This window comes from Apostichopus japonicus, chromosome 1, assembly GCF_037975245.1.
Source record: "Apostichopus japonicus isolate 1M-3 chromosome 1, ASM3797524v1, whole genome shotgun sequence".
In the NCBI taxonomy this organism is placed as follows: domain Eukaryota; kingdom Metazoa; phylum Echinodermata; class Holothuroidea; order Aspidochirotida; family Stichopodidae; genus Apostichopus; species Apostichopus japonicus.
Window position 1 is genome coordinate 16920790 of NC_092561.1, and position 21575 is coordinate 16942364.

General features: G+C 36.1%; 2 protein-coding genes across 31 annotated transcripts in view; one reads left to right on the forward strand and one right to left on the reverse strand.

Moving 5' to 3' along the window:
• Window positions 1-21575, forward strand: part of LOC139969174 (2-aminomuconic semialdehyde dehydrogenase-like) — a 53150-nt gene that overhangs the window by 22703 nt on the left and 8872 nt on the right. The window lies entirely within an intron of this gene.
• LOC139969036 (uncharacterized) lies at window positions 195-21575 on the reverse strand. 30 transcript variants are annotated; one of them, XM_071973748.1, is made up of 23 exons: window positions 18365-21575; window positions 16561-16672; window positions 15247-15406; window positions 14496-14688; window positions 13768-13812; window positions 12630-12674; window positions 12144-12188; window positions 11658-11702; window positions 11172-11216; window positions 10686-10730; window positions 9697-9741; window positions 9211-9255; window positions 8710-8754; window positions 8224-8268; window positions 7729-7773; window positions 7243-7287; window positions 6743-6787; window positions 5264-5300; window positions 4949-5011; window positions 4637-4696; window positions 4048-4073; window positions 3620-3676; window positions 195-2508 (listed from the first exon to the last, which is right to left on the reverse strand). In XM_071973748.1, exons 2-23 carry the CDS (start codon window positions 16670-16672, stop codon window positions 1333-1335), a joined length of 2469 nt encoding a protein of 822 aa, XP_071829849.1. In that variant the 5' UTR covers window positions 18365-21575; the 3' UTR covers window positions 195-1332. The 30 variants fall into 30 exon arrangements, with proteins under 30 accessions (XP_071829849.1, XP_071829880.1, XP_071829858.1 ...); XM_071973779.1 differs by lacking the exon at window positions 12630-12674 and having other exon boundaries at window positions 16561-21575; XM_071973757.1 differs by lacking the exon at window positions 12144-12188 and having other exon boundaries at window positions 16561-21575.

The window sequence follows — 21575 nt, forward strand, 5'->3', positions numbered from 1 at the left end:
TGTAATCATATGAAAATTTGACATACAAATCACATGTTTGTATGTGCCTGTAAAGGAATAAAGTTCAAATTTCACAAAGGACTTACAAATGTCAGTGACTGAAAATAAGCAACTGTACAAATATGATAGTGTATGGAGACAACTTTTTAGCTTTATCGTAATAAGCTTTAAAAAGAAAGAAAATTTAATGAGGGTCTTTAAAATTTGGGGATAATTTTTAGAAACCACACATGTTTACACTACTGTTGCTGAGGAGGAGTAGAACAAGCTGTCTTTAATACTTCATTTGTTCCCTCTTATTCTTTTGTATGATGTTCCATACTTTGGACTTTATTTGTACTATGGACCTGCGCTTAAGACAGGAATTCTTTAGCTTTGCTTGAAGGCAATCTTTTGACACAGGTGGGTGCATGGCATTGATAGCCTTTCTAAGGCATGGATCATTAATAACAGCTGTCTCTTCCTCTTTTGTCCACATTGTTTTAGATATTTTCACCCTCTTAGTTGGAAGTGCCTTTGTTGGCTCTTTTGATTCAGAGTTGTCACTCTCATTTCCGTCTGACATTTCTATGTCTGACAGAAGTTGGCTTTCCTCAATCTCAACTTCTTCAAGGGACCTCCCTTTAAATTCATGAAGTTTTCCCTTCTCAGCAGTTAGTAAAAGCTTCCTCACTTTTGCAAGAAATATGACATCTTGGGGCAGCCGGTAGTACTGCTTGTGGACGGTTACATCATGCCCTAAATGGTTGGCCAATTGTTCTAATTCAGTGTTGGATAGACTAAGGATTTGTGAAAGAGTTGCTAAATGCTTGCGCAGATTGGTGGCGGTCAGTCTGTCAGGATTTTTGGCCCCACACAAATGCGCGTATTTGTGCAAACAATCATAACCTCGAAGCGGCTGAACAGAGTTTCCTGATGGGCAAGCAAATATGTATGGGTTTTGTGGATCGACGCCAGCAATTTGACGAGTTTTGTTGAGTACTTTAACCGAATCTGCCATGTCAGGGGTTAACAAGATTGGCACCCCTCTGTCACGTTTTCCACGTGTCATTATTAGAGTAAGCCTCTTTGCTGCCAGCTTTTGTGCTATTGGAAGAGATTCAAATATTTCATCTTGGAACTCTCTCTTTTTCTTTGTTTGCTCTAAATAATCTGACATTCTCAAATATTGTGTTTCGCCAGGTCTACGGCAATTGAACATTATTAGCTGAGCAAGGGTTAAAGAAGCCAACTCCCGCCAAGTGGATGTTGATACTTCATTACCTTGTAACTTCTCTTTTGTAGTACAAACTTGGTTTGTCAGTAGCTGATTGAGCTTCACAGTGTCGGCTGTTAAGGGAACTTTCTTTGTTTTTGCCACTTTTGCTTGCATTGTTGCTTATAAACTTTTGTGGCAATTCTTTGTTTCCATTGCAGATTCTTTAGTTTCAAGAACTGCTCTGCTTTGCACTCCTGCAAGGTATCTGATGATTTAATGGATTCTGCAATTACAATTTCAGCCAAAGTAGTTAGGCTTTGTCCCAGCTTTTTAGCAAGTGTGGGTGCTTCAAAGTTTTGGTTTGAAGTGTCAAATCCAGAGCAAATGTTAACACCAAGGATCACGTCATCGAAATGTGCTGGGTCTACTAAGTCTTTAGCAGACTTAATAGATGCATTTATTTGCTGTGTTTCAAGAAGGAGCCTTGCAATGCGCCTCATTCTTTCTGAAACAATGTTGTGATTAATTGTGCTGCTATCATCACAGTGATGCTCTCCTAATTTGCAGATCCAGGAATCTGCTCTTATGGTAACAACAACACTATCAGTTCTCATACCAGCAAGTATCTCTTGCAGTTTAGCACTGCAGGGACTTTTTGTTGGAAGCAATGCCCTACCAGCCTTTTGACACTGTGCAGTTCGAGATGTGGTTGGATTTTCCTTTGCTTTTTTTAGGGTACATTTCTTTTGATGTCGCCACAATGACTTTTTCGCAAAATAGCCTTGGCAATCTGGGCAAGGAATGTAATCTTCCACATGCATTGTGCCTAATTTTGGTCTTTTGTAGACCAAGAGCTTTCCCTTGCCTTCTTTTAGCACACGACAATTATAGGCATTGTCTCCCTTTTTTCTGATCTCTTCTAAAATTGCATTTCTTTCTGCTGACCTTTTTGGCAACAGCATAGCTTTCATTACCAATATTTCATCAGCATGATGAGTTTCTAGATGTCTTGGTAATTTGGTTACATTTTTTTCACAAAAGAGGCAACAGTGTTGTCTGTTCCATGTTCTTTTCCTACTTTTACTATAGTAAGTGGAAGATACTTTGACACCATCTGAATGATTTTTACTTGTTGAGGGCTTTTCATTTTCACTGCTTTCTTCTTCGGATTCTTCATCTGTTGTAGATTCACTCTCACTAAATGCGTCTAGGTAATCATCGCTGAAATCCTCCTCATCAGTGCTGGTGCATTCCTCACTATCATAGTCCGTTGTTTGCATATGGCTAAGATGCTTTAGCCTTTGTGGAACCTAGAAGCAAACATAGTTTTAAAGACAAATGTTGTGATTGAATTCAAGTTTATGCAAACATAGTTGGTTTGTATGGTACAACATTACATCCAGAGTTCTAGACCTTATATTTTGGACAATGGTGTCTGAGATCTGAAATAGTCAGTGTCTTGTAATATTATTGTTGCCTATTGGTCAATTAATTATTTGACTTCAGGAAAACTGGAACTTGTCATAAAACTTTCAGGCTGAAGTCACCTAATAATGAAAACCCTTTGACTTAAAACTTCCTGAGTGATAATATGTGTTCCAGTATAATTGCTTATCGTAGCTGTCAGTTAGCGCTATAACACTGCTAAGCTAACAAACTGGCTGACTGCCCAGGCAAACATTACTGTTGGGAAATCAAGTCTTAAAGTGGGAAGGAGGTAAACCTGGGGAGGGGTATAAAAAGAGAGACTCATCTTTAGGAAGTTTTGGATTTTATAAAGCTCCTAAATGTTATATGGTGCAATATTTATAAGTTATTTTCCCCTTGTCATCTCATCCCTGATCTACTTACTTGATCTTTGGTTTATATTTTCGCAGCTGAGCAAAGTCACCTTTAATAATGGTACATATTACAAGATTCAATGAAAAGATGACTTTAACAGATTCTTAGTACATTTATTAAAATACATAAGAAACTGGCAAAGCAAAGTTATTTTAACCAGGTTCTTCATTCATTTCCAGGCAAAGGGTGCCAGTCAGAGTGACAGTACCTTGCCCAATGTTTTATAACTCCATTATTAACCAATTTTCACTTGATACAAGCCTGAAGCAGATGGGAAGTTATTTCCAGTGAAGTTCCCCATTAAAACAAACACGTGATGAAATTATAAATGGGAAACTGACTAGGAGAACTTTTAATTTGAAAAGTGCCTAGGAAATTAGGGACAGCTACCTTCATATGGCTGAGTAGCTCAGTTGGTGAAGCACAGGTCCATAATCCTGAAGTCACTGGTTTAGAATCCCATCTTGGCCTCAATTCTTTGCACTTTACAAATTTTATTAAAATATCTCCCAGTCATTTTTCCATTTATAATTTCATTATTCATTCATATATCACATTTAGATACCAAAGTTACAATACCTGAGCCTTCATTTGTTCTAGCATCCTTTCAAAGATTGGTTGCAGTTCAGGGTGAGACTGTGAACAGATAATTAAACCTCTTTAGAGCATTTGTAATTTTAATGAGAGAAGTAAACAGAGCCATAATTGTTGATACGATATAGAAGCTTGAGACTGATACCTTTATAAGGTTCTGAATAAAAACTTCATGAGGTAATATAGGTTTCTTGGCCAAAAAAAAGGAAGAGTTACTGCACTAGAAGATGGCTTTTCTCCACAATTTGTCATTTTGTCTCTGGGAGACAAGCGGCCTGAAGTAACATGGTTGAAACATTGATTACAAAGGTAGGATTACACATGTTTATTACTTGCAGCTCATTCCTTTATCTTACTTTATGTTAGAAAAATTTGAAAACCTAAATTGAATGTTTTGAAATAACAACACTTACTTCCTGACATGGTTTGTTCAAGATATCTGTTTAAAAGATAGAAATAACACATTTTATTTATCACAGTCTGAAATGCATGCAAACTGTTTCGGATTGTGTGTATTGCTTTAATATTGGTAATGTGTTTATTTGTTTACCTTGAACCTGCATTGACCTTAAACATTCTTTTAGCAGTCATAACTTTCCTTTTTGTTGAAGCATTTCCTGATTCCAAAAAGTTCAGGTAACCATAGTTCAAAACAGTAACAAACAGAAAATAATTTCCAGATAACCGTATGCATGTAGAAACAGTGATTTCTATAGATATTACCTCCTCATAAGAATTCATACATGTAAGCGATATATTCTGCTTGAGAATAATACCTGCCTACAGTTTTGACTAGGAAATATATTTGTAATGTTAATTAACAGTTTAAAAAGAACCGAATGCTTTGTTTACTAGTTGTAAAGATATTTTCACACTGGTGATTACAAAATAAAGTTGGATTTCCATCTTTAGACAATTACAATGCATTGTTTACCTCACAAAAATCATAAAATGTTTTAGTCATAACTATTAAAATAGCTTTGCTTCTAGTTTGTATCTTACCATATGAGTACATATTTCCTGTCAATTCGTCTAAAAAAACTGCTTCATCACGGTTTGAGTCTGCAATGTTAAAACGATTAGAAGTTTTTTGTTTATTTTGTGATTATAGTAGATTCAAGATTAATGAAGAGAGCCCACATCTAACCCTTAAAGCTATTTAACTATGCCATTTTGGTATATTATCATAATTAGTTGCAAGAAAATAATCACAATTTGTTTCGAATAGTATACATCTTCAAACATAAAATACAAAAAAAAGGGGACCTACATATGATACAGACAATTTATTCAAAGACATTGGGCTGCACTTACCAAGTAAGGAGTTGTGATATTTTCCTAGATCAGCATCAAAGTACAGTTCACCGCCTGTGTCTTCTGTAAGTTAAAAGTGTAAGAAGTTGTAAATGATATTACTGCAGCTATTAAATGTTTAGATTTAACATAGTTAGGGATATATCTTAACTACGGTATAATGCCTGAACAGTAGTTAGATTTAAATGTTAATAGCTAAAGAACACATAAGCCTGATAGTTAAGTAACATGCATGCATTTGGACTATAGCTATCAACACACGACAAGGATTTACAAGAAAATGTTTAATCATAGAGATATGAATATGAAACATACTAGTAAATGATGTTGAAGTTGAGGTTGAAATGCTCTCCTGAAGAAATATGTAGTAAAATATGAGAAACATATTTGTTATTGTTTGCAAAAAAAGGACCAAAATTTGAGTCAAAATTTTTTCCATCTTAATGCTATGATTGCAGAGCATCAGTATCACATGTAATCAATATTAAAGTAGCAATATAACAATATAACCTGTTCTTTCACTATGTTCCAGACTAGCATTAAAAAGCAGGCAAAGACAGCACACAGAGGATGCCTGTAGATATGGACTCCTGAAGGTTTAACTCGCTATTTACTAAAGAAAAGACTATTTGCTTCACTTCAGCAGCTTCGACATTGCGTTATTAGTGTAACGGTAGTAAAAGGAAGCAATGCACCAACTATTCCAGAATGCAGTTTGATGCAGTTTACATGATTTAAAATTGTTTGTTGCATGAGTCACTTAACAAAGGAGTGATATGACTCAAGTAGAAAGGGCATGTGTTACGTAGTGACTTCACAACAGCATGTAAAAGCCAAATCGCATTAAGTTTGGACAATTTGTTCACATGCAGTGTATCATGTACAGTAGGTCTTGTACACACTGCTACAGGATTCAAAAGGACATCAAACGGAAAAGACAAAGCTACTTACTTTGCAACATGACTTGATAATAATTCTCAAACACAGTTCAAATTTCAATGGGTTAAAGCATTACTTTGGATTTATGAATTAATTTCAATTAATTTTAATAGTTAATTTGTGGTATATTCTTCCACAAAAGGTTATCACATTTCAATTGTTGGAAGCTTCTTTTCAAGGCCAAAGCTAGTGTTAAAAACAGTTCTTGGTCAACTGAGCACACACACATTCACTTGTAGGTCTGCATATAGTGCCATACTTACTCAAATCACAGGACAGTCACTCCTTTTATTTTGTAATGAAATTTACTCATTTTCAAACAGCATTTTAAGTATCTCAATGTACATGGATGTAGGCTAGTATACCTACCTTACTATTTTCTGTGACAATTTCGTCATTGGCTTCACAAATGGTCTGTGTAAAAATGAGGACAAAATAGTCATGTTAACATCAAATTACAGAGTCACATACAGGTGTGGCACAACTGGACTTACACACAGGGTCACTTGTTGGTCTAGTTGTAAGTGTTAATGAAATCAAAGAAAGACCATAACAAATACAAAATTGACATGATTTACAACTTGTTTTTAATTAATTTTAATAACATAGGGTGCCTTCTGAAACCCACACCATCAAACTATGGTTAAAATTTTACAAGAGCTTGTGCCAGAGCTAGTGTTAAAAACAGTTCTTGGTCAACTGAGCACACACACATTCAATTGTGGGTCTGCATATAGTGCCATACTTACTCAAATCACAGGACAGTCACTCCTTTTATTTTGTAATGAAATTTACTCATTTTCAAACAGCATTTTAAGTCTCTCAATGTACATGGATGTAGGCTAGTATACCTACCTTACTATTTTCTGTGACAAATTCGTCATTGGCTTCACAAATGGTCTGTGTAAAAATGAGGAGAAAATAGTCATGTTAACATCAAATTACAGAGTCACATACAGTTGTGGTACAACTGGACATACACCCAGTGTCATTTGTGGGTCTAGTGTAATTGTTAATGAAATCAAAGAACCCGCCCCCGCCCCCCCCCCAAAAAAATTACTGAATTGACATGATTTACAACTTGTTTTTAATTAATTTTAATAACATAGGGTGTCTTCTGAAACCCACACCATCAAACTTTGGTTAAAATTGTTCAAGAGCTTGTGTCAGAGCTAGTGTTAAAAACAGTTCTTGGTCAACTGAGCACACACACATTCACTTGTAGGTCTGCATATAGTGCCCTACTTACTCAAATCACAGGACAGTCACTCCTTTTATTTTGTAATGAAATTTACTCATATTCAAACAGCATTTTGAGTTTCTCAATGTACATAGCTGTAATATAGTATACCTACCTTACTATTTGCTGTGACAATTTTGTCATTGGCTTCACAAATGGTCTGTGTAAAAATGAGGACAAAATATTCATGTTAACATCAAATTACAGAGTCACATACAGTTGTGGCACAACTGGACTTACACACAGTGTCACTTGTTGGTCTAGTTGTAAGTGTTAATGAAATCAAAGAAAGACCATAACAAATACAAAATTGACATGATTTACAACTTGTTTTTAATTAATTTTAATAACATAGGGTGCCTTCTGAAACCCACACCATCAAACTATGGTTAAAATTTTACAAGAGCTTGTGCCAGAGCTAGTGTTAAAAACAGTTCTTGGTCAACTGAACACACACACATTCAATTGTGGGTCTGCATATAGTGCCATACTTACTCAAATCACAGAACAGTCACTCCTTTTCTTTTGTAATGAAATTTACTCATTTTCAAACAGCATTTTAAGTATCTCAATGTACATGGATGTAGGCTAGTATACCTACCTTACTATTTTCTGTGACAAATTCGTCATTGGCTTCACAAATGGTCTGTGTAAAAATGAGGACAAAATAGTCATGTTAACATCAAATTACAGAGTCACATACAGTTGTGGTACAACTGGACTTACACCCAGTGTCATTTGTGGGTCTAGTGTAATTGTTAATGAAATCAAAGGACCCGCCCCCCCCCCCAAAAAAATTACTGAATTGACATGATTTACAACTTGTTTTTAATTAATTTTAATAACATAGGGTGTCTTCTGAAACCCACACCATCAAACTTTGGTTAAAATTGTTCAAGAGCTTGTGTCAGAGCTAGTGTTAAAAACAGTTCTTGGTCAACTGAGCACACACACATTCACTTGTAGGTCTGCATATAGTGCCATACTTACTCAAATCACAGGACAGTCACTCCTTTTATTTTGTAATGAAATTTACTCATATTCAAACAGCATTTTGAGTATCTCAATGTACATGGATGTAGGCTAGTATACCTACCTTACTATTTTCTGTGACAAATTCGTCATTGGCTTCACAAATGGTCTGTGTAAAAATGAGGACAAAATAGTCATGTTAACATCAAATTACAGAGTCACATACAGTTGTGGCACAACTGGACATACACACAGGGTCACTTGTTGGTCTAGTTGTAAGTGTTAATGAAATCAAAGAAAGACCATAACAAATACAAAATTGACATGATTTACAACTTGTTTTTAATTAATTTTAATAACATAGGGTGCCTTCTGAAACCCACACCATCAAACTTTGGTTAAAATTGTACAAGAACTTGTGCCAGAGCTAGGGTTAAAAACAGTTCTTGGTCAACTGAGCACACACACATTCACTTGTAGGTCTGAATATAGTGCCATACTTACTCAAATCACAGGACAGTCACTCCTTTTATTTTGTAATGAAATTTTCTCATATTCCAACATTATTTTAAGTATCTCAATGTACATGGATGTAGGCTAGTATACCTACCTTACTATTTTCAGTGACAAATTCGTCATTGGCTTCACAAATGGTCTGTGTAAAAATGAGGACAAAATAGTCATGTTAACATCAAATTACAGATTCACATACAGTTGTGGTACAACTGGACTTACACCCAGTGTCATTTGTGGGTCTAGTGTAATTGTTAATGAAATCAAAGAACCCGCCCCCGCCCCCCCCCCAAAAAAAATTACTGAATTGACATGATTTACAACTTGTTTTTAATTAATTTCAATAACATAGGGTGTCTTCTGAAACCCACACCATCAAACTTTGGTTAAAATTGTTCAAGAGCTTGTGCCAGAGCTAGTGTTAAAAACAGTTCTTGGTCAACTGAGCACACACACATTCACTTGTAGGTCTGCATATAGTGCCCTACTTACTCAAATCACAGGACAGTCACTCCTTTTATTTTGTAATGAAATTTACTCATATTCAAACAGCATTTTGAGTTTCTCAATGTACATAGCTGTAATATAGTATACCTACCTTACTATTTGCTGTGACAATTTCGTCATTGGCTTCACAAATGGTCTGTGTAAAAATGAGGACAAAATAGTCATGTTAACATCAAATTACAGAGTCACATACAGTTGTGGCACAACTGGACTTACACACAGTGTCACTTGTTGGTCTAGTTGTAAGTGTTAATGAAATCAAAGAAAGACCATAACAAATACAAAATTGACATGATTTACAACTTGTTTTTAATTAATTTTAATAACATAGGGTGCCTTCTGAAACCCACACCATCAAACTTTGGTTAAAATTGTACAAGAACTTGTGCCAGAGCTAGTGTTAAAAACAGTTCTTGGTCAACTGAGCACACACACATTCACTTGTAGGTCTGAATATAGTGCCATACTTACTCAAATCACAGGACAGTCACTCCTTTTATTTTGTAATGAAATTTTCTCATATTCAACCAGCATTTTAAGTCTCTCAATGTACATGGATGTAGGCTAGTATACCTACCTTACTATTTGCTGTGACAATTTCGTCATTGGCTTCACAAATGGTCTGTGTAAAAATGACGACGAAATAGTTATGTTAACATCAAATTACAGAGTCACATACAGTTGTGGCATAACTGGACATACACACAGGGTCACTTGTTGGTCTAGTTGTAAGTGTTAATGAAATCAAAGAAAGACCATAACAAATACAAAATTGACATGATTTACAACTTGTTTTTAATTAATTTCAATAACACAGGGTGCCTTCTGAAACCCACACCATCAAACTTTGGTTAAAATTGTACAAGAGCTTGTGCCAGAGCTAGTGTTAAAAACAGTTCTTGGTCAACTGAGCACACACACATTCACTTGTAGGTCTGCATATAGTGCCATACTTACTCAAATCACAGGACAGTCACTCCTTTTATTTTGTAATGAAATTTTCTCATATTCAAACATTATTTTAAGTATCTCAATGTACATGGATGTATGTTAGTATACCTACCTTATTATTTTCTGTGACAATTTCGTCATTGGCTTCACAAATGGTCTGTGTAAAAATGAGGACAAAATAGTTATGTTAACATCAAATTACAGAGTCACATACAGGTGTGGTACAACTGGACTTACACCCAGTGTCATTTGTGGGTCTAGTGTAATTGTTAATGAAATCAAAGAACCCGCCCCCCCCCCCAAAAAATAAAATAAAATAATGAATTGACATGATTTACAACTTGTTTTTAATTAATTATAATAACATAGGGTGTCTTCTGCAACCCACACCATCAAACTTTGGTTAAAATTGTACAAGAACTTGTGCCAGAGCTAGTGTTAAAAACAGTTCTTGGTCAACTGAGCACACACACATTTACTTGTAGGTCTGCATATAGTGCCATACTTACTCAAATCACAGGACAGTCACTCCTTTTATTTTGTAATGAAATTTACTCATTTTCAAACAGCATTTTAAGTATCTCAATGTACATGGATGTAGGCTAGTATACCTACCTTACTATTTTCTGTGACAATTTCGTCATTGGCTTCACAAATGGTCTGTGTAAAAATGACGACAAAATAGTTATGTTAACATCAAATTACAGAGTCACATACAGTTGTGGCACAACTGGACATACACACAGGGTCACTTGTTGGTCTAGTTGTAAGTGTTAATGAAATCAAAGAAAGACCATAACAAATACAAAATTGACATGATTTACAACTTGTTTTCAATTAATTTTAATAACATAGGGTGTCTTCTGCAACCCACACCATCAAACTTTGGTTAAAATTGTACAAGAACTTGTGCCAGAGCTAGTGTTAAAAACAGTTCTTGGTCAACTGAGCACACACACATTCACTTGTAGGTCTGAATATAGTGCCATACTTACTCAAATCACAGGACAGTCACTCCTTTTATTTTGTAATGAAATTTTCTCATATTCAACCAGCATTTTAAGTCTCTCAATGTACATGGATGTAGGCTAGTATACCTACCTTACTATTTGCTGCGACAATTTCGTCATTGGCTTCACAAATGGTCTGTGTAAAAATGACGACAAAATAGTTATGTTAACATCAAATTACAGAGTCACATACAGTTGTGGCATAACTGGACATACACACAGGGTCACTTGTTGGTCTAGTTGTAAGTGTTAATGAAATCAAAGAAAGACCATAACAAATACAAAATTGACATGATTTACAACTTGTTTTTAATTAATTTCAATAACATAGGGTGCCTTCTGAAACCCACACCATCAAACTTTGGTTAAAATTGTACAAGAGCTTGTGCCAGAGCTAGTGTTAAAAACAGTTCTTGGTCAACTGAGTACACACACATTCACTTGTAGGTCTGCATATAGTGCCATATTTACTCAAATCACAGGACAGTCACTCCTTTTATTTTGTAATGAAATTTACTCATTTTCAAACAGCATTTTAAGTATCTCAATGTACATGGATGTAGGCTAGTATACCTACCTTACTATTTTCTGTGACAATTTCGTCATTGGCTTCACAAATGGTCTGTGTAAAAATGAGGACAAAATAGTCATGTTAACATCAAATTACAGAGTCACATACAGTTGTGGCACAACTGGACATACACACAGGGTCACTTGTTGGTCTAGTTGTAAGTGTTAATGAAATCAAAGAAAGACCATAACAAATACAAAATTGACATGATTTACAACTTGTTTTTAATTAATTTTAATAACATAGGGTGCCTTCTGCAACCCACACCATCAAACTTTGGTTAAAATTGTACAAGAACTTGTGCCAGAGCTAGTGTTAAAAACAGTTCTTGGTCAACTGAGCACACACACATTCACTTGTAGGTCTGAATATAGTGCCATACTTACTCAAATCACAGGACAGTCACTCCTTTTATTTTGTAATGAAATTTTCTCATATTCAACCAGCGTTTTAAGTATCTCAATGTACATGGATGTAGGCTAGTATACCTACCTTACTATTTGCTGTGACAATTTCGTCATTGGCTTCACAAATGGTCTGTGTAAAAATGACGACAAAATAGTTATGTTAACATCAAATTACAGAGTCACATACAGTTGTGGCATAACTGGACATACACACAGGGTCACTTGTTGGTCTAGTTGTAAGTGTTAATGAAATCAAAGAAAGACCATAACAAATACAAAATTGACATGATTTACAACTTGTTTTTAATTAATTTCAATAACATAGGGTGCCTTCTGAAACCCACACCATCAAACTTTGGTTAAAATTGTACAAGAGCTTGTGCCAGAGCTAGTGTTAAAAACAGTTCTTGGTCAACTGAGCACACACACATTCACTTGTAGGTCTGAATATAGTGCCATACTTACTCAAATCACAGGACAGTCACTCCTTTTATTTTGTAATGAAATTTACTCATTTTCAAACAGCATTTTAAGTATCTCAATGTACATGGATGTATGTTAGTATACCTACCTTACTATTTTCTGTGACAATTTCGTCATTGGCTTCACAAATGGTCTGTGTAAAAATGAGGACAAAATAGTCATGTTAACATCAAATTACAGAGTCACATACAGTTGTGGCACAACTGGACTTACACACGGGGTCACTTGTGGGTCTAATTTAAACTTAAGTATAATTGGAATAAAACAGATATTTTCATCGATATTGGAAATTTTTGATGAACATTTTAACACATTAGACAGTTATCAATGGCAAGGGCGGCGGAACTGGGGGGGGCACAGGGGGCACGTGCCCCCCACTTTTCCTCAGGGTTAAAAATGTGCCCTTTTTCTACATAAAAATTTAGGTGTCTCAAGTTAGCAAGAGGCCAGGGAACCAGAATGAACACTCGGGAAGGGCCGTTTCCGGCCATCTGAGGGGTTTGTACAACAAAAAATTTTCTTGTGGGCTCCGCGCCAACCGATGGTGGCGCTCCGCTCAGATAGTCGTGCATACAACTTTGCAAATCCTGGCTACGCCCCTGACTTATAATGAATTTATGTGGGTCAAACTCAAAGCTATTTCAAATGAAAACAATTCGTTAAGATATTAACAAGAAATAAACTCTAATTCGGAAGATTCCTACATTAGCAACTAGCATGATTTCACCTCATTTGTCTCAATAGAAAACTTGTTCCTTGTTTGCACATTGAATATTGCAGTGCTAGTATGCATGTTTTCCTTGAGGGGGGGGGGGGGCGTTGATGGAGTGATGTGTATACGCAAATAAGATAATACAATAAGAGTTATAAAGGGTACTAAATATCAGGCTACATCAGTCCAGTAGAATTTCTGCAAAGTGCCCTTTGATGTCGGTGCCCCCCCCCCCCCTAGATTAAAAGTGCTTCCGCCGCCCTTGAATGGACATGCAACAGGATGCATATAGATAGTTGTTTTGAAAGGAGATTGCATAGAAAGGTATTATGTAAAATATTTGTCACAACTGCCTATTTACTTTAAGTATATCAAAGAACACAAAAACAAGAACAAAAAAGATACATGTTACCACTTGATTTGAAATTATTTTAAAACATAATTGTTCCTAATTTTCTTCCCCAAAAGAATTTTAACATTTCACCCAATTTCATAACACATTTTAAATACCCACCTTATTTTTTTCTGTAACATGTACTTCGTTGTCTTTACTGGTTGTCTGTGTAAAAATGAGGAGAAAACTCATGATAAAAAAAAATTGATATTGTGGAATAGACAGGGTGAATACTGAAATACCTTTCATACACAGAGTTTTATAACAATGTGGGAAAAGGTATTAATAACTTGGTGAATGAATCATATTGCATATGCCTGAAATAGGTGTACGGAAAGCTTAATTTCACATGCTGTACAGTTGTGAAACCCAGGACTCACGCACAGTTTCACTTGTACTACCTGGGTCTAGTGCTTACGGAATCAAAGAAACAACAAAAGAAAAATACAAAAGGGAAAGTTACTTGAGGTGAATGCTACCAACTAACTAACACATATTTTCAGTAGCCAATGAAATTAACCCGTGTAAGGCTTACAGCAAAAAGGACTGTGCCTCATAAAGGTTGAGTGAAGAGCATATTACTGGTGTAAGAAGTTCACATAGGTGGAATTATACAGTTATATTGAAGCCATCCAAACAGTTTGATTCAGTTATATGTCATTCAAGCTCTTGTTTTGTGTGCTAAAATAGAGCAGAAATTCTGGATCTTTAAACAATTGACTTTCATAAGTAGTCCTATATTGCTTTTGTATGAATGTTAAGCATGCATTGTGTTGGTAAGGGATACCTGAATACTGCACACTTTCATACCTTGCTGATGATCAAAGAGGTTTTTAATGAAAGTTTACCTTTTTTTGCCATGGGGTATATCCTCCATAATCATATTCTAGTTCATCTCCTTGAAGGATATTTTTAGTCGCATAAAGGCAAAGATGTGGGTGGCTGTCCTTCACTATTATTCTCATCCTGCAGTTAGCTACAGAGGAAATGTTGTCATTAACAAGGCGTCCGATAGAACCATCTTCTTTTGAGGCATCAATACTATAAAAAAAGAAAACACAAAAAGAAAAACAATTAGTGTAAAAAAGACAGGGGCAGTGGTTTTAGATTGAGTTCAAATATAAGGTTATGTTACATTTCTACATTAGTAGCATTATCTTGACTGAATTCATTAATAAACTAATAACAGTGGTCACAAATTCCCAGAGTCACACTAACAGTCATCTACTTAGCAATACACAAAACATACACTTATCTTACCACTACATACTTAAGTAAGGCTTTAGGTGATATCATTTTATGTTATAATAACTTGTGGACAGCCACATGAACATCTCACAATACAATAAACAGTGCATGCAGATTTAAAATAAAAACACACACAAGCAACAATCTAATAAGGTAAACCAACTTGTTTTCATGTCATTTGTCACCATACAAACTTCTGAAAAGGTTTCATGGATATAACTTGTTCATTGTTAACTTGCAAGTGAGGAGATGTCAAATCCCATTAGTCATGAAGGAATGTTTATCAAATCAAGAATCAATAGATGGGATGTGCCCCTATACAATGTGAAATCTTTATCTAGTTCTAATTACCACATGTTTTTTCCTTGATGTTTGAAGTAGTACATATATGCTACGTCTGAGATGTTTTTCTGACACCTCATCTCAGCATCTCTCTTGGAGAGGAGGTCCCCTCTGTATTCTGTGATAAACTCTCCTTTGTATATTGCTTTGGTTGCAAATACACCTCTACCTGCATGTTTGCAAGGGATAAATAAAGAGATAAATTTAATACTGTATTAAATTCCACTCCTACTCATACTGATGATTATGTTGAGCAAAAGACTCTTTACTTTGACATTTTAAATTTTGACATGTTCAATTGTGTCAATCTCAAGAGTGTATTTGCTTCATTAAGGCCACAAATAAGTTTGCCTCAAAATACACTGTAGCAGTGTTGAAATGAGTTCACCACCAACCATAAGCATTAGTACACTGACACCTAGAATAAAAATACATTAGGCAAATGTACACATTCATCAGCAACTGTGGCCATGCAGTGGTTAAACATTTGTACATATTTAATGCAGAGATAAGCATATATAGCAGATGAGGCTATGTATACTGATTTACTGCAGGGAGATTTAATTGTAATTCTGCAGCCTTATATGTATCCTAATTCCAGAGTGGTAAAAATTTTGAAAACCTTTACTTTCACTTGAAGTCAAGCTTCCATGATTTCAAATAGGAGCAAAATACTAAAATCAGTTTTGTTTCCTAGGAGTTGTTCACCTAGAAAATATTGGGGTGTGAGTAGAACAAGTTTTATTTCATGAGTGCATGTTCATGTAATGTTTCAACCCTTTCAATACCCCAGAATGTATCAATGATGGAGCTTTAATTTTAAACATCAATTTGTTTATGCCACTTGTTAGAACAGCTACAATTTTTTTCAGACATTTTTCAAGTTTAAAATAGTGATACATATTGTCTGCCACTTGCAATGAGTCTACATTTGCAATTAGAACACTTTTAGCCAACCAAGATCATGAAATTAGTAAAACCCCAGAGCAAGTCCACACAATTGTGACACAAAGTTTTACTTCCTGATATGAATCTTGACTGTTAGCCAGTATAATTTAAGCAATTTCTATTTATTTTCAATTTACTTATTTTTGTCTGGATCCCACCCCCCCCCCCCCCTCACACCCAATTAAAACATCAATGGGCAAGATTCTTTAATTGAGTACTGATGAAAATAAGATCACCTATAACATATATTGATGCTCCAAAAACTCACATTAAAATTAATATGAATCAAATAGGAGTTCATTGAACAATTAATACACCATTCTTCATTCTCCAATTTGAACAATGATATTCTAGTACAAGAGATTAAATGCATACCTTTATGACCATTGATCCATTCTACTGACAAACCATCTCTGTCCATAGTTTGCATGGGTTGAATGATTGTATGGCCCTGGACTGCTCGTCTTCTATGACGTAGATTGTACATCTACATGAGGAAATAAGTATTAACTTTTAATTGCTATTATTTTACTCTGTTTTCAACAAACAATGAATCTCTCAAGACTTATTCCATGTAAAGGAGATTTAGCTTAACATACATTTCCTCTACGAAAGCAAAAAAGGATATATCAGTTCGTGGTAAGTTTGTAAATGGAATCAGACCATTGAACTCGATGCTGATACAGCCGTGTAGGGTATATAGGTAAAGCTAGGCCTAGGCTACTTTCATACTAGAGTGCCATGCATAGAACCATGGGGCTATCACCGAAAAGCTCCATGATCCTAAGCCCAGCCAGCTACAGTAAGATATCCCTAATGTTAGGCCTATCATAAGCTATGCCTAGGCTATATGTGCCCATGTCTATAAGCTTAGTATAATAGTCCAATTAAACAAGATCAAAGTTTGGGGAGGTATATTTTACAAAGTGGCTATTCTTACGACTAGTTGTAAGAATAATTTCCGACTACGCATGCGCAGTTGCTATTTTCATGACCAGGAGTACTATTTTTACGACGAGGAATATCAATAATTTGCGGTTAGGGTTAGGGTAAGGGTTAGGATTGAGGTTTAGGGTTAGGGTTACCCCTATACTACATGCGCAGTTGCTTTATTTACTTTACTGCACTTGAATTTGCCTTTGTCGTATGAATAGTTTATAAATAATTGTTACGACTCGTCGTAAGAATAGCCACGGCCTATATTTTAGCTAGGAAATCCACAACAAACCGGTTAGGCATAGGCTTAATGCCCTAAGCCCATCATAAATTGTAGGTCCAGCGTAGGCTATAGACGAAGTAGGTTATAGCGTGCCCTTAATTGTGTGTGTTGCCTGATTTTGTGCTCCAATGTTTGCCCTGTTTGCACCTAGGCCTAACAAGAAAGGCCTATACTATATAACCACATTGACCTGCTATGATTCCTTTTAAAATAATGAATTCAGAAGTAAATGATTTCGAAAGACACCAAAATATGCCACTTTTTTAAAGCACAAAGGCCTGAGCTAATCTTTCTTAGGTCAGCTAAGTAAAACCAGCATAGGAGGCCTAACTTAGGCTGAGCCTAGAATTAGAAATTAAAGTTTATTACTGATTCTGTTGGCCTAGGGCCTATCATATATTTGTGTCATGTGTATGTCAGCATTGAGTTACATTTTGGAAGGATGCAAATTTACTAACATGCATAAAATTAGGTGTCCTTAACGTTGGTAACAGTTAAATTACCAAGCCTAAGTTAGGCCTAGCCTAGGCTATACCCATTAAATACCATATCCTAAGGAGTAACGTTTAAGTTAGACCTAGGCCTAGACTAGCTTCCTTTGGAAGTTTGGTCACAGCGCATTGCCTTTTTGTACGAAAATTTGCTATATGGATGCAAAAGAAACAGTTTGCCTCTTTAACAATAACAGCTTACTGATTCCTTACCTGATCTAAATTAAGACCACCTAGGCTACATATAAACCTAGGCTAGTGCATGCTATTAACATAGCCTAGTGTTACAGTTAATCTATATAGCCTTACGTTAGGCCTAGCTAAAACAAACCAAGTTTTGTGTTCTGCATGGTTTGATACATACTAAACGTAGTCTTATTGGGCTAGTTTTAGAATTCCAAGCCAATGGCATAGCCCATGATATACTTCAGGTAAATTTGATGTTCAAGATTAAAATACTAATACCTACCTTGGTGTTTCACAGTCCATTACAGCAGTTTATTCTTGTAGTTTTTCCTGTTGCTCACTGTATGCTAACAATAACATACTGTATGTACAAGAGTTCAACTATATAGCAATAACTGGGGGCAGTATTAAAAAATGCCGGTCATATCATATTTCATGTTTGTCAGCAACTTGGTGTCTCACACCAATAGGATCAGTTGTGTAAGTCCCTCACATACACTTGTTGGTAAAAAATCCCTGACCAACATTGGTATGTCGAGGGTTAGGACAAAATTCCGACCAACATAGGTATGCAATGTACGTATGTGTGTGTGCGTGTGTGTGTGTGTGTGTGACGCTTAAGCTTGTATGCACGATAACTCAACAAGGGATTGACTGATCATGATCAAACTTGGTGGGTGGGTGGCCCATAGTGAGTAGATGAACCCTATTGTTTTTGGTGCCCACAAAGGTCACCAAAGGTCAGTTATGGTCCAAAAACCCAAAATACTAAAACTGCAATAACTCCCAGTGCCAATGTGCGACAAGGTTGATATTTTGGGACAAGTTGTGAACTGGTTAGGGAAACATTTTGAAACTTAACGGTCATGTGATGTGAGGTCACCAAAGGTCAATTAATGTTAAAAAACTATTTTTTTTGCGATAACTTGAGAACGAATTGTCCGTTAGGGTTGGGAGTTGCTTCAGTGTAATCCAATTGTCGACCCACATCTGGGTGACCCTTGACCTCAATTTGACCTCTGGTGACCTTTTCATGTTTTGGGGATTTTTACAGTTTCGATGCTATTTTCAGATGTCAAAGGTACCTTCCGATCATAAATATCGATAGGTTGACCCCCGTGTGACCTTTGTGTGCGAACTTATAAGGGGTCAAAGTTTTCGGTCGGAGTTAGGATGGCTGTAAAGACTTATCGTGTTGATTTTTGGAATCAGCAGATCAAACTACATTTGAAACCAAGGTCAAAAGGTCAAAGGTCACATTAGAAAAAATGTGCTTAGTTTGGGAGAAAACGGGCGAAAAAGAAAATGTTTGGTTTTGATGCTAGATTTGGATATCAAAGGTACCTTCCGATCAAAAATGTCAATGGGTTGACACCCGGGTGACCTTTGTGTGTAAAGTTATACAAGGTCAAAGTTAATTTTCAGACATTTAATGCAATAACTCCCAGGGCCAAGGTGTAACAAGGTTGATATTTTGGGACAAGTTGCAAATGGTATAGAGGAATATTTTCAAACTTAACGGTCATGTGATCCGAGGTCATCAAAGGTCAATTAATGTTAAAAAACTAGTATTTTGGGTGAGAAAATGGGCAAAGAAAAAAATGTTTGAATTTTTACAGTTTTGATGCTATATTCACGTCTCACCAATCAAAAATGTCAATAGGTGTACCCCAGGTGACCTTTGTGTGTGAAGTTATATGAGGTCAAAGTAAATTTTCAGACATTTAGTGCAATAATTTCCAGTTCCAAGGTGTGACACAGTTGATATTTTGGGACAAGTTGCAAATGGTATAGGGGAATATTTTCAAACTTAACGGTCATGTGATCCGAGGTCACCAAAGGTCAATTAATGATAAAAAACTAGTATTTTTGCGATAACTTGAGAATGAATTGTCCGTTAGGGTTGGGAGTTGCTTCAATGTAATCCAATTGTCGACCCGCATCTGGGTGACCCTTGACCTCAATTTGACCTCTGGTGACCTTTTCATGTTTTGGGGATTTTTACAGTTTCGATGCTATTTTCAGATGTCAAAGATACCTTCTGATCATAAATGTCAATGGGTTGACCCCCGTGTGACCTTCGTGTGCGGAGTTATACGAGGTCAAAGTTAATTTTCAGACATTTAATGCAATAACTCTCAGTTCCAAGGTGTGACACGGTTGATATTTTGGGACAAGTTGCAAATGGTATAGGGGAATATTTTCAAACATAACGGTCATGTGATCCGAGGTCACCAAAGGTCAATTAATGATAAAAAACTAGTATTTTTGTGATAACTTGAGAACGAACTGTCCGTTAAGGTTGGGAGTTGCTTCAATGTAATCCAGTTGTCGACCCGCATCTGGGTGACCCTTGACCTCAGTTTGACCTCTGGTGACCTTTTCGGGTTTTGGGGATTTTTACAGTTTCGATACTATTTTCAGATGTCAAAGGTGCCTTCTGATCATAAATGTCAATAGGTTGACCCCCGTGTGACCTTCGTGTGCGAAGTTATACGAGGTCAAAGTTAATTTTCAGACATTTAATGCAATAACTCTCAGTTCCAAGGTGTGACACGGTTGATATTTTGGGACAAGTTGCAAATGGTATAGGGGAATATTTTCAAACTTAACGGTCATGTGATCCGAGGTCACCAAAGGTCAATTAATGATAAAAAACTAGTATTTTGTGATAACTTGAGAACGAACTGTCCGTTAAGGTTGGGAGTTGCTTCAATGTAATCCAGTTGTCGACCCGCATCTGGGTGACCCTTGACCTCAATTTGACCTCTGGTGACCTTTTCGTGTTTTGGGGATTTTTACAGTTTCGATGCTATTTTCAGATGTCAAAGGTGCCTTCTGATCATAAATGTCAATAGGTTGACCCCCGTGTGACCTTCGTGTGCGAAGTTATACGAGGTCAAAGTTAAAAAATATTAATGAGGTCACAGGTCAAACGTGAAAAACTCCCAAGTTGCAATAACTTGGCTACTATTTATTGGAATTTCGTCAAACTTGGTATGATATTGGTAGATAGTCTCCACACACTGATGTGTGTTGCAATTGATATCATGCATGTTTATTGGGGGGGGGGGGGCCTAGCATTATTTCGTTATGAAAAGTTTGTATGCACAATAACTCAACAAGGGAATGACCAATCATTACCATACTTGGTGAGTGGGTGGCCCATAGTAAGTAGATTAACCCTGTTGATTTTGGTGCTCATTTCATGAATATTAATGAGGTCATGGGGTCAAACGTGAAATACTCCAAATTGCAATTACTTGGCTACTATTACTAGTCGGAATTTCGTCAAACTTGGTATGATGATAATGGTAGATAGTCTTCACACACTGATGTGTGTTGCAATTGATATCAGGGCTTAGCATTACTTTGGCAACAAAAGTTTGTGAGCATAAATTACTGTTGTTGTATTAGGGCTTTGTTAGAAATTTCCCTATGAATGGAACTAATGAACAGCAGCAAGGAACCATGAAATGTTTTCATTCTGGTTT

Bases quoted from the DNA above. Each gene is read 5' to 3' on its own strand.
- LOC139969036 (XM_071973748.1), bottom strand. From the start codon at position 16,672: ATGTACAATCTACGTCATAGAAGACGAGCAGTCCAGGGCCATACAATC. The intron at 14,689-15,246 runs GTAATTAGAACT...CTTTTTTTATAG, and splicing joins CATCAAGGAAAAAACATGTG to TATTGATGCCTCAAAAGAAG. The intron at 2,509-3,619 runs GTATTGTAACTT...GTTTGCTTCTAG, and splicing joins TAGAACAAATGAAGGCTCAG to GTTCCACAAAGGCTAAAGCA.